Source organism: Antrostomus carolinensis, unplaced genomic scaffold, assembly GCF_000700745.2.
Source record: "Antrostomus carolinensis isolate BGI_N321 unplaced genomic scaffold, ASM70074v2 scaffold7499, whole genome shotgun sequence".
NCBI classification, from domain to species: Eukaryota; Metazoa; Chordata; class Aves; order Caprimulgiformes; family Caprimulgidae; genus Antrostomus; species Antrostomus carolinensis.
This window is the reverse complement of record NW_010340565.1, coordinates 12,142-24,457: the sequence shown is the minus strand read 5'-3', so window position 1 is coordinate 24,457 and position 12,316 is coordinate 12,142. Positions and strand designations below refer to the sequence as shown.

At 37.7% G+C, this 12,316-nt stretch overlaps 1 protein-coding gene across 1 annotated transcript; it reads left to right on the top strand.

The window, feature by feature from the left end:
- The first annotated feature begins 4,970 nt into the window (after window positions 1–4,970).
- On the top strand, window positions 4,971–11,693 carry SGMS2 (sphingomyelin synthase 2). The gene is made up of 5 exons (XM_010176178.1): window positions 4,971–5,655; window positions 6,406–6,523; window positions 7,310–7,463; window positions 10,251–10,417; window positions 11,232–11,693. Exons 1-5 carry the CDS (start codon window positions 5,201–5,203, stop codon window positions 11,433–11,435), a joined length of 1,098 nt encoding a protein of 365 aa, XP_010174480.1. The 5' UTR covers window positions 4,971–5,200; the 3' UTR covers window positions 11,436–11,693.
- The last annotated feature ends 623 nt before the right edge of the window (window positions 11,694–12,316 follow it).

Genomic DNA, 12,316 nt, shown 5'->3' with positions numbered 1-12,316 from the left:
CTCAATTTGTCAGCAAGGATGCTGTGCGAGAAGCGTTGAGCAACCTCATCTGATGTCATAGCTGATCCTGGACAGAGGTCTAGAGACCTCTTGAGATTTCTTCTAACCTGAATTATTCTGTTAGCATTTCTGATTCTACAGATATTACTCTGACCATCCTCAAAACCTTTGTTTTAGCAAAGACTTAACCTGTGAATAAAACTATCTTTACACCATATACATGTAGATTATTGCCAGAGTGAGTTACTGAAGCGCCAAAAGATAACAAATAATTGCCATTTAACAGGTACTGTGACCTTGGTTCTTAAAAGATAAGGGTAAATAACCAGGAGGAAAATCTAAGCCTGTCATGGTGTCGGGATACAAAGCACCTTTAAAGGGCATCAGCCTCTTAGTTACCAAATATGATCCTCTGGAATCTGGGGACAAAACAGTTGAAGAGTTTGAAGATGCCTTTATGTGATTAAGGCAAACTTACTCAGCAGTGTTCAGAATGCTAAAAGAGCTCAAAGATACTTTTCTTTTTCTTGCTTAGGTAGTCACTGGGGTTTTTTCCTCTTAAGGAAAAATGTCCATATATTTAATTTGTAATCTACGTATTTACACATGTGGGTATGAATATTTTTGTGCTTTTTGGGACGTACTGTTTCAGAAACATGTCAGTGCTGTGGAACACGCTGAATATTAAACGCCAGGAAAACTGAAACTAATATTCTTAATAGTAAGAAGTATGAAGAAGCAGAATTCCACAGAACTGGTAGAACTTGGATTGTACAAATAAGTAACCAGTTACCATGAGGCTTTTCCCTTTTCTCTGGATAAGTGTAGAGGTTTAGTCCTTAAAAGACAGCTTCTGTTGGTACATTAGTAATTGTAAATAAGAACTGCAAAATCCCTCTTTCAGGAGATAGAGGGAGTATGTGCTCTATTTCAACTACTGAAAAGAATTTTATACAGGGTAAGTAATTAATGCTTTTTATAAAAGTTGAAGTTTACTGGGAGGGACAATATGATGATAATATCAGTTCTAAGAGCATTTGAATGAACTGTATTTCTGTAATATAGCTTTATCTTCCTTGCATTTCTGTCACCTCACATGAGCAAGAAATGTGTCGGCAGCCTATTAGAGAATATAGATAAACTTGTAACTTTCAGATAAATGGCATTTCACTCTGTGCATGTATTTATGTATTGTAAAATAAACATTGTACAGCTGAAAGATGAGCACAGCTCTGAAAATATTATTACTGTAGTTTTTTTTTTTGAAATTATTAGCAAATCTATTAAAATCAGTCCTGTTTCTGCACACCTGAGTATACTTTATTTAGATCTGTTTTAGCAGTTGTTTTTCGGATTTTGGTTATGTTTTGTTTTAGATATGCTTGTTCCAGTAGTGTTGTTCATATCTGGAACAGCAGGTTAAGAACTACTCATTTGGAAGGCCTGTGCAAATTGTGACTATTCAGTCTTTGATAAATTATAGAAATTAAAATATTGTGAAAAATGTTAGTTTCAAAAGACAGGATGAGAAACACCAATTGTGAGCTAACCTTATGTGAAAATGAATTTTATGTGAAAATGGGATGACTAACAACCTGCTTGTTATTCTTAAGTTCTAGCATGAAGGGACAAATGTAGACATGATTTTTTATACTTGTCTCAAAGCTGTACCCCCAGTCAATTATTTTCTTTGGAATGACAGTCAAATGGGGATGCAGAAAACTAGAGGTGCTGTTTGCATGTAGCAAGAAGCAGCTCAGGATAGTTAGGACTGGTTTTGCACCTTTTTCACTTTCAAGTTTGGTTTTTTTTCCTTGAAATATGTTGTTTCTTGTGGCAATAACAGCTTCTGCTGTAATATTGCTGGTTAAGAATCTCTCTGTTCCTCACAGGCCAATTTTCTGTGAGTCCGTGAGACTCCCCCAGCAGATGTTCCATAGCTCAGAGCAATTGTGTTGGATATTTCAGACCCTAGCTGTTGGCAAGATGGCCAGGTCTGAGCGTTGCTGCCTGGTTACTGAAGAAGTCTGAGACCTACTATTAGGTAGTTTATGGGTGTCTCTTATTTTTTATATGAGGGCATTCCAGGCTTGACAAAAGCAGCAATGGGATATTTTACCTAAATTAATGTAAGGACAAGATGGAAGCTAAAGGAACACGCCCCTCACAGGAACTTGGATGGACATGCAAATTGGGAACAGGAAGTTGGCAGAAAAACCTGTGTACTTCTGGGGAGTTCCCTTTACAGCCGGTAGCAGTGGGTGATTAGGCTGTTGGTGCTCTGTATCTGTCACTTCTCTGGCCGGTCAGACTGGCAGCAAGGGACTGAAAGCTTCAAGCAGAGTGTTTGTCTTTCGTCAGAGTTTCTGCTTTCTTTTAGAAGGTGGGAGAAAGGGGTTGAAAAGGTACAATAGAGGGAAGTCTTTGTGTTCTTACAGATCAGTGATCAGATGATATATAGCACCTTGAACTGTCAATGTAAACAAAGGTTTGACCACAGTATGCATTCTGCTTGAAATAAATTTGATGAGCCATCAGAAATGTTAGATCAATATGCCTTACAATCCATTTAAAAGTACCAGGAAGGAACAAGGGTTTTTTTTTTCCTGCAAAGCTGCAGGTATAATTGCTTTGCTTAATAAGTTAATACAAAAACCTGAGTGCCACTGTACTGAGTGCCACTCTACTTTTAGGTTGTTAGGTTATTGTTCATCTGTAGTTCAGGTGCTTTTTAATCTTTAAGGCTTTCTTGGATGTCATTAAATACTGGGGGGCTTGGGGGGTGGGGTGGAATCTTCCTTATATTATTAGTGATGTTAGGTATTTGTGGGGAAGAGAAGGAAATAACTAAGGCTGCTGCTTACTGTGCTCTCTGTTCTTCAGTAAGGGCACAATTCTAAAAATGTTTCAACTGTGCAGGATATAAAATGCATCAAGTTTCGATTGCTGATCTCTCTATCAGTGACTGCTATGTATAAGATCGTGTTGAGAAGAAGGGTCTTGACTTAGTAGGTGAGCGCTAGGTAGACTTGTGTTCCAAAACTAAAGCAGTTGGGGTCAGACGTTTTTTTATACTGTTGCTTAAGCATTCTGTTGTATGCTTATCTTTAGTAGACAGAGTGAATAGAAGAGTGCGTGTGTCAAGAAAAGGACTTGTGAAAGTTGAAATGTTGTCCTGCTACAGTTTTAAGTAAGGCTATTGCTTTTACAGCTGCACTAAAAGAATTAGTTGTAAGAAGCAGCGGAGAGGGTGTTGCCTGGCTGCTGGGTTAAGCATCCTCTTCTCTTAGCAAAGCAGAGTTTGCAGACTGCTTAGTAAGAGCGAGAAAAAGCATCTGAAATCACCACTTGTTTTCTTGGGTGTTGTTTTTTGGGGGGCATGGAGAGTTGTTCAGGTGTTGTGTGTGTTTCAGTTTTCATACGCTTGTTGATTGGGGATTTAGAAAAGGTCAACCAATGACTGGATTTTGGAAGGTTTAATTTAGAAATGCTTGAGTATTTCAGTACTATTTGTACAGATCTCAGATATTCGTGATCTGAACCTCTCTACCTTGTCTCTCTTCCAGCATTAAGAGCAGCGACTAGGAAATCAGTGGGATTTACATGCTGACCATGTTAAATGTCTTCTCCATTTAGGGCTGTGAGAGGGGAGAGACCAAAACACAAACTCCTGACTTTCAAGGCTGTTTTGGTTTTAGATTGTCCTTGCTATCAAGAGATCAGTTACTGGACAGGTTTTTCCTAAGCAGGTTGTTTTTGCTTAAGCCAAGTTCCCTGATGTATGGTTAGGGACACTGGCAGCTCTGGTTTCCATCATGATGACTTAGTTGTACATATAGCATGGCAAACTGTGGCAGCTTGTGGTAGCATGGAGACTTGGGGTGATGATAGTGTTGAACTTAGAGAAACAATTAAAAAAAGAGAGAATTATAATTTGGTGATAGATAGTGAACACTTTGTATACCATAATACTACTTCTGCTATCAGAGCTGAACAGAGTAGTAAAAATAGGTACATCCCAACTACAATAAGTAAGCAGTTTCACAGAACTTTAGACACAGGTGGGAAAATGACCTTTGTTTCAAATAGTGCAATGTCAGTTCTGTAGAAGTGAACTCCATTCTTTTATTTTTGTAGAAAATGTTACAAAATATGCATTTATCTAACTTTTTTCATCTAGTGATGTTTTACTGAATTGACAGATCCTGCCTGAAATAAATCCTCTGCGATAATGAGTCTTGTTCTTGTTTTTTTTTTAAAAAAAAAAACCCTATTTGAACATATTTTTCAGTAACTAAAGGCCAAACTCGGATCCACTTGTAGTCTGTTCTGCATATAGGTTACTATTAACTAAGAATCCAATCCAGAGGCATACTTCTCTGTTCTCTGAAATTTCAGACATTATTTAGTGGGCACTACAGTAGCTATGTAGACATTTTTCAAATTGATCCATAAAAATTTAATGGAGCTATCCACTGAGTAGATTTTCTAGATGAATCTAAATTAACTTATGCCCTACAAAATCAAATCCTGTAGTGCCCTTCTGTTTTCTGTCCTGTCACCTGGACTAACAAGGTTACCTGTTCTATATGGACAAACTGTGTTAAAATCTGTAGCGACCCTGGGCAAAAGGAGATATTTTGTATGGAATGCCCCTAGGCAATAAAATTCAGTATTGCTGCAAACATGGATTAGTCTTAATTTTGACAACTGACAAAGCAAGTGCTGGCATGATCATTAAAGTCTGTGGATTTTGTCCTTTAAAAAAAAAAAGCCCAAATTGCTACTAGTTCATAAACTGATCAAAGATTTATCAAGTTACTCAGTAGGAACTGGCTTGAATTATTTCACAGTAACCACCTGTCTCTAGATTGCCTTTTGACTGTATATATAAGTAGACTTGGATGGAACTTAGAATAAGCATTTATAAGATATCTGTTCAGTGTCACATTACTAGTTCTGAAGGTTCTCACTATCTGTTTTGATTTCTTTGCAGGTGATACAGCTCTGAAGGAAAGAAAGATTTGTCTTCATGACTTGCTTTACAGTGTCTGAATAGTGAAAGCACAATGGACACTTTTTAGAGTTTTACGGAAAAAACAATCATCTGGGAACAAGAACATTGGACTTCGAGGAATATCAGACTTTAGAGAGCACAGAAACTGGTTACTGAAACCTGATTTGGCCACACAGCTTGGGAATGAATACCATTGAGACAGCAAAGCTTGAAGAGCATATGGAGGGTCAGAACAATGACGCTTCTAATAGCTACTCACGACCTACTCTCTCTGTCACTGAGGAGAACAAAAATGGCACTAGCAAACCAAAGAGCTTATCTAATGGCTTGCGAAAAACAACAAAGAAATACCCTGATTACATCCAGATTGCTATGCCTGCTGAGTCTAGGAACAAATTTCCTCTGGAATGGTGGAAAACAGGCATTGCCTTTGTCTATGCTCTCTTCAACTTGATTCTAACAACTGTCATGATCACTGTGGTCCATGAGAGAGTGCCTCCAAAGGAACTAAGCCCTCCCTTGCCTGACAAATTTTTTGATTATATTGATCGTGTGAAATGGGCTTTTTCTGTATCAGAAATAAATGGAATGATACTAGTTGGGTTATGGATATTCCAGTGGTTGTTTCTTAGATACAAGTAAGTAGATTTCCACCCCCCACCCCCCCCTCTGCTGCCTATTTTCAGTATGTTGGTTTCCCTTCTTCACTTTGGGTAGAACAAATCTTACAGTAGCATCTGTAGCAATGTTGTGAAGCAGTGGTGGCAGGAAAATTACAAAGGGGTGATTTCACTGGAAAATGTTCCAGTGTCCATGCTGGTTATGGAAACACAAGTTTCTCCTGATTATCGAATCATGTTTTTTAAACCTGAATTTCTAACACCTACTTTGTACTAGGCAAATTTATTCTGGGTTTGGACTTCTCAAAGTTTGTTTACTGGCATGGTGATTTTTAAACAGAGGAGATCACAATGATGTAAACTGTCCTCTACAACTAGAGGCTTTTTCCTTTGTCTTTATTTGCTTAAATTATGCATATTTAAGTCAAGTATGTGGCTATAATATGGGACTTAAAAGAAAAGGTCACCGAGTCAAGGAAAACTAAGCCTGACTGCACACTTAAGTTAAGACTGAGGCCATGTTAAATTGGTTATATGGCTTTGAGAGCTTTGTGGTAGTTGTGTGCTATTATGAGCTAGCAAGACCTAAAGCTGAAGAATGACCTTTTTAGTATTCAATTTAGAGAATTGAATGGTGGACACAGGGGGTGGACCTGCTCTTTAATTCTAGAGATTCAGCTATATAGTAAAGCTAGAGCTCTGTAACTGTTACATGTGTATCCTGCGAGTCAACTTTGTACTCAGTCTTTTTCCCCTTTTCCTTTTCAGATCAATAGTGGGACGTAGGTTCTTTTTTATAATAGGAACTTTGTATCTGTACCGCTGTATTACTATGTACGTTACCACTTTACCTGTGCCTGGAATGCATTTTCAGTGTGCGCCAAAGGTAAGAGTTTTTGCTGCCTAATTCTTGCCTTAGTCTCTGCCCGAGTCCTTACGGCTCATTGGAGCAAACAGAAGATAATGTTCCAGGTTTTATTAAATGACACAACTTACTTTCAGTTGATGTTTTCAGGAACATAGATAGTAATGAACCAAAAGTTGTGTGATACAGAAAGGAGCCTCAAGCCATTGCTGCAGTTAAGATGCTTTAAAGGAGAAGTACTTATCTTACCTGCTACCAAATCAGTAAACTTGCTTCTGAAGCTCAAGCTAATCACTAATACTGCAGCAATATTTTTTTCTTGCATGGTGGGATATCTAAGGTCAATATTGTAATTCACAGGCTCATACACAAGCTTGTGTTGCAATATCCTTTTTAAAAAAATAAAAATGTTACATGCTTTGTCTTGTTTCTCACACTGTTTTGCCAAGAGCTGTCACAATACCTGAAGTCAGCTGCCTGTCCCTGCTTCCAATCTGCAAAATCTATATAAATGTGACTAAACCAAGTTCAGCTATTTAAATGAGCTGATAGATACAAAAACATGTATGTGCTAATATTTCTACAAGAATATTTTAAAATTTTTGTGGCAGTGTAGTTAGGTCAACTTTGATATGCATGCTTATTTATTTGAGAACATGTAAAAGAAAGCCAAAGAAAATGAAGATAATTTGTGTCCTTTTCTCCCTATCTCCCTGAATCCGTGTATGTTTGGGCAAGAAGTTTGCTCAAGTCACCTATTATGTATCTTAATTAAACTTTTTGTACTTTTTTTTTCTGGTGTTCTAGTTGAATGGAGATTCTCAGGCCAAGGTTCAGAGGATCCTGCGACTGATTTCTGGTGGTGGTCTCTCCATAACTGGATCACACGTCCTCTGTGGAGACTTCCTGTTTAGTGGTCACACTGTGGTATTAACACTGATCTACCTGTTCATCAAAGAGTGTAAGTGATGGTATTTCAATGCACTTCTCTTGTTCAAATCTATTGTATTGAGAAAATGCATGATAAAAGTCCCCAGAAAAACTGTTGCCCTCTAAAAGTTACTGGTCAGCTGCACACAGACTGTGCATGTGTGGGTGTGCTGAGCAAAAATGGAACCCAAGTGTAGTAAGTGGTGTGCCCTTTAAGAAAGGGCTTAATGTGACTGGGGATGTCACTTCCATCTTTATAGAGAGAGTGTTTACTGGCTGATTGAAGCAAGCTAGCTCTTCATTATTCATTGATAGGTTATTCAGATTTTGGGTAAAGCATACCATAGTTAATTATGCAGAGTAACTGCAGGTAGCCTGGAACACCTTAGAGGTTAAGGGATCTTTGTGGCTCGAGCACAGTGCCATTGCACACTTGTACTACATCCAGAAGCAATGTTATTTCTTAAGAGTGCTGTACATCAGTTACTCCAAACAATGGAAAGTTGATTTATGCTCCTCGGATGTCTTCTGTTAGTCTCCTACTTATGCCTTTTGAAGTTGATAAGAATTTGGCAAGCACACAGAAGATATAATTGGGGTAATGATTTCCCCCTTTGCTTTGTATTGCCGTGAGGTACGGGGGGGAAAATTTATCTGTGCTGCACAATTGAAGCACCAGCTTCTAAATCTGATGTGTGGTAAGCAATGCTTCTACCCTGGGAACTTGGCTGCTCATGAATGCGTAGTGGGGAGTTCCATTTCCAGTTCACATGTTTGGAATTGGAATCTTCTCTCCTACTGTTGTGTCCTAAACTATGCAAATGCTAGCTTGGCTCATGGGAACGTGTAATTCTCACTGAAACAAAAACAAGACTAGCCAGCATCAGCTGAATGCCTTGCTTTTATTAAAATCTTGAGGGAAGGAAGTGTTGCAGTGCTACATCCTGCCTTAAACAAAAAACATGATACAAACCCACCTGTTTAATATGACAAACTTCAAATCTGTGGATGTGAGACATCCTTCTTCAGAGATCTACAATGCTGATTGTAGTCTGCTGATTCTTAGGCCTAGTTCCTTCATGTAAAGTGAACGTTACTGGAGGAATGGTGTGTGTAACTCATCAAAATTACCAGAACAGTATTAGGAAAATAGCTTCATAATAGGTTTGTTCTTTGCCTTGTTTTGTGTATGTTACTGCAGCTTAATGCTAGTCATGTACTCTTAAATATCTTCAGTACCAGGAAGGATGCAGATAACCCAGTATTTTTGGGACTAGTGTAACTCATGTGCTTTTATCATAAGGGGCTGGAGGAATTGTCATACAAATTCTTGTAATAAGCCCTTTGACTGCTGCCTAATTGTTAGGCATATATATCAGTGAAGTTATGCTCCATAAATGAGAAATGCATAGCTTTTCTTTTCCTGCCTCCCATATAATTAGCAAAATGTTACCTGAGCAAGGACTTAAGCCCTATAATTGCTGTGAATTAGCGGTTGCTTATAGTATTCTTTTCTGCTTTTCTGATGACACATCTTCAGTACAAGATGTATTCTGAGGTTTAGGTTTTTTCCTGGCTTAGTGGATTTTTTGCTCTTCTCTTCCTTTTGTCCTTTGCTGCTTCTTTACTTATTCCCTCTTGCCCAAAATAGTTATTTACATTTTTAGCCTTGGTATGTCTGTCTTGCTTGGAGCTGTTTTCATCGACTTCTTGAGATGATTTGGCTCCTTACCTTTTTTTTTTTTTTTTTTTTAAATCAGCAGATAAGAGATTTATCCCCAGTGTTTTGGGGACAGTTAAGACTATTAAGACTACTGTTTTGACACTTGCACCAAAATTTAAGTCCTCCTACAATAACTATTTTGCACAAGCCTCTCAAACTACTGCTGGGTAGGCTTGTTGATGTCAGTAACTTTTTTGCTGGTATTGTGTGAAAGTAAAGGCTGACCTTTGCCCCACAAGGCAAGAGGTGCCAAAACCTCCCACTGCGAATGAAATGAAGCCTGTTAGGCTGTCAGAAGTTATGAATGGTCCTTGTGACATCCAAGGCATTTTGCAGTGGGGAAGGGAGGGCAGAGTAACTCTTCCACTGAAGTGGTTTAAATGCATTTTGAAGAATAGCTGTACTCCCATTTGTTAACCTTTAATGAAAGGTTATAAATTCACATATTGTACTTCCCCATACAGTGTTTTCCGTTTCACAGAAAAGAAGTTTTTTTGCAAAGTAGTTAAAACCTAGGAAATAAAATAAGAGGGTGTTTTCCTGTTTGATCTGTGATCTCTGCTCAGGTTATATCAATTCTAGACACTTTACTTGAGTGTAGGTTTACTTCAGCATAGACGGTAAAAAGAGATTCAATACACCCAAGTAAAATAATCAAAGTGTGTCTTGCCTCAATTCTATCTCTTCCTCTGCACCCCACACCCTAGAAGAGATTTAACTGGAAAACTTAACTTTGACTAGAAAATGGGTGACAGTGCTGTCTGTCTCTAATGAAAGCTCATCTTGGGTTCATTTTACAAAGTAAGAACAGCTTTGACTAGAAAATGGGTGACAGTGCTGTCTCTAATGAAAGCTCATCTTGGGTTCACTTTACAAAGTAAGAACACCTCAGTAAGTTCACATAATGCTTTAGTCTTGTTTTCTGTGTCAAAACAGGTTTCTTGTACTGCTGTGGTACAAGTTAATTATATTTTAAAACTTAGTAGCCTTAATTAAATAATCTTTTTTATCTTTTCCCCTTCCCTTTGTGGATTGCTATAATAATTTATTTGGCTTTTTTCGTGTATGTTTTCCTGTCACCTCCATGTTCTACAGATTCACCGCGTCATTTTTGGTGGTATCACTTAATCTGCTGGCTAATGAGTGCTGCTGGCATAATTTGTATCCTTGTTGCTCATGAACACTATACCATAGACGTCATCATTGCTTACTATATCACCACACGGCTTTTCTGGTGGTACCACTCAATGGCTAATGAAAAGGTGAGTAGTAAATGCCTTTAGAATCCATTTGGTAGTACTGCTCAAAGGTCAAAATTAGTTCTTAATTTCAAAATAAAAATAGAGGTTTCATATTGAAGTTTAAACAGACTGGGCGAGGCGTTTCACTTGACTGTGGTTCAAGTAAATATTTAATGGAATAAGATGTTCTGGTTTTGATCTGTACCTGTTATTTCAAAATTTACTTCTTATAAAGTTATTTTTTTAAATTTCTGGTATTTTGGCTTAAAAACACTTTTTAACTTCAAGGTTTTATTGCTGTAGTGAATGTATAGAATAGCCCTTGTTTGTGTAAGCTTATGAATAAACAGTAGTTCAGTAATAAAATTTCTGACCAACCTAAAGTTCTAATGACAATTCTTCTGTAAGTGTCAGTGTACTAGAAGTACATCGTTTGGAAGGTATCTGCAGCAGTTGTTTCAAGAACACTTTCAAGTAGGAGCATAGCGCTCAAGCTATTTTCATCTAGTTTTCAATTCTTAGTCATCAGTGGAAACATGACATACCTGAAAGGACTCATGTTGAAAAAGATATAAGTGCTTTGTCTTCCTAAATTTTGTACAGCAACAAAGCATCCCTTTGTGTTAAAGATGCTGTTTGTAATATACATTTAGGCCATGATGTATACACTATCTCAATATTCTGTTTTTTCTGAGCTAAACACACCTCATCTGTGCAGAAAGGCATGCAAATATATTGCATTTTTGTAGTTGTTTTGACTTCAACGTAATTGATTATAATGCTTCAAACTGATTGTCTGTTTCCTTTTCCTCTTTACCTACTTGTGCCAATACAGACTTTAAAGGTCTCTTCGCAGACAAACTTTCTCTCTCGAGCATGGTGGTATCCAATATTTTATTTCTTTGAGAAAAATGTGCAAGGCTCTGTTCCTTGTAGCTTTTCCTGGCCAATATCTTGGCCTCCCAGCTGCTTCAAATCTTCATGCAAAAAATATTCACGGGTTCAGAAGACAGGAGAGGACAATGAGAAATCTACCTGAAGAAAAGAAAAGCATCTGCTCTGTTTTTTTGCCAAAACATGAATGCTGTAACCAAAGTTCTGAAGAGGACTACACTGTAACTGAAGAAGTGGACCAAGCTTCTGTGCAATTGATTGGAAAGACAATTGTAGACACATACATTGCCATTTCGTGTTTTCCTATCATCAGGCTGTACAGACCTCTTCTGCTCTTCAGTGCTAATAGAGTGCACCACTGATGAGATTTTTTTTTTATTAAAGAAAAAATGGAGCAGGACTTTGCTTTACTAATGAGATAGAGGTGCCAAAGACCACATTAACACTTTCGTTACTAACTGTCACTCATCCACAGAAGCACCCAAAAGTCTCATCTTCAGAGTTCTGGAGTGTGTAAGGGCAAAAACATGCTAAAATGTAAAGGCACGATATCGGCATATGAGGTATATAAAAAAAAAAAATCAACACAATTGTGGGAAGTGGTTTGTTGCATTATTCTTGCTAATGAAGGTAAGGCCTTTGCATGACTGGTACAGCTGGAAGCGAGTCTTGACTTTTTTACACTCTGCGGGTATGAATATCTTATGACCCTAAGATACTGCTTACCACCATTATATCCCATATGTTCTACTATATACCAATTTTTACATTTTTATTAGTAATTTTATATTTAAACTGTTGTGCTACCTGATGACTTTGCAAATTAGGAATAGCTGCTAACATCAGAGCTCAAGGAGTGTAAAATTTTATTTTTAAAAAGGACAGTTTCAAAGTTTAAATCTATAATTGCAGTTTGGCCTTGTGTATATAGCTATACAGTGCCTGTTGGTGTGTGTACATGTATATACACACAAAAGCACACACTGCTGTGTAGTTAAACACATATTAAACAAAGCTACTTACTGG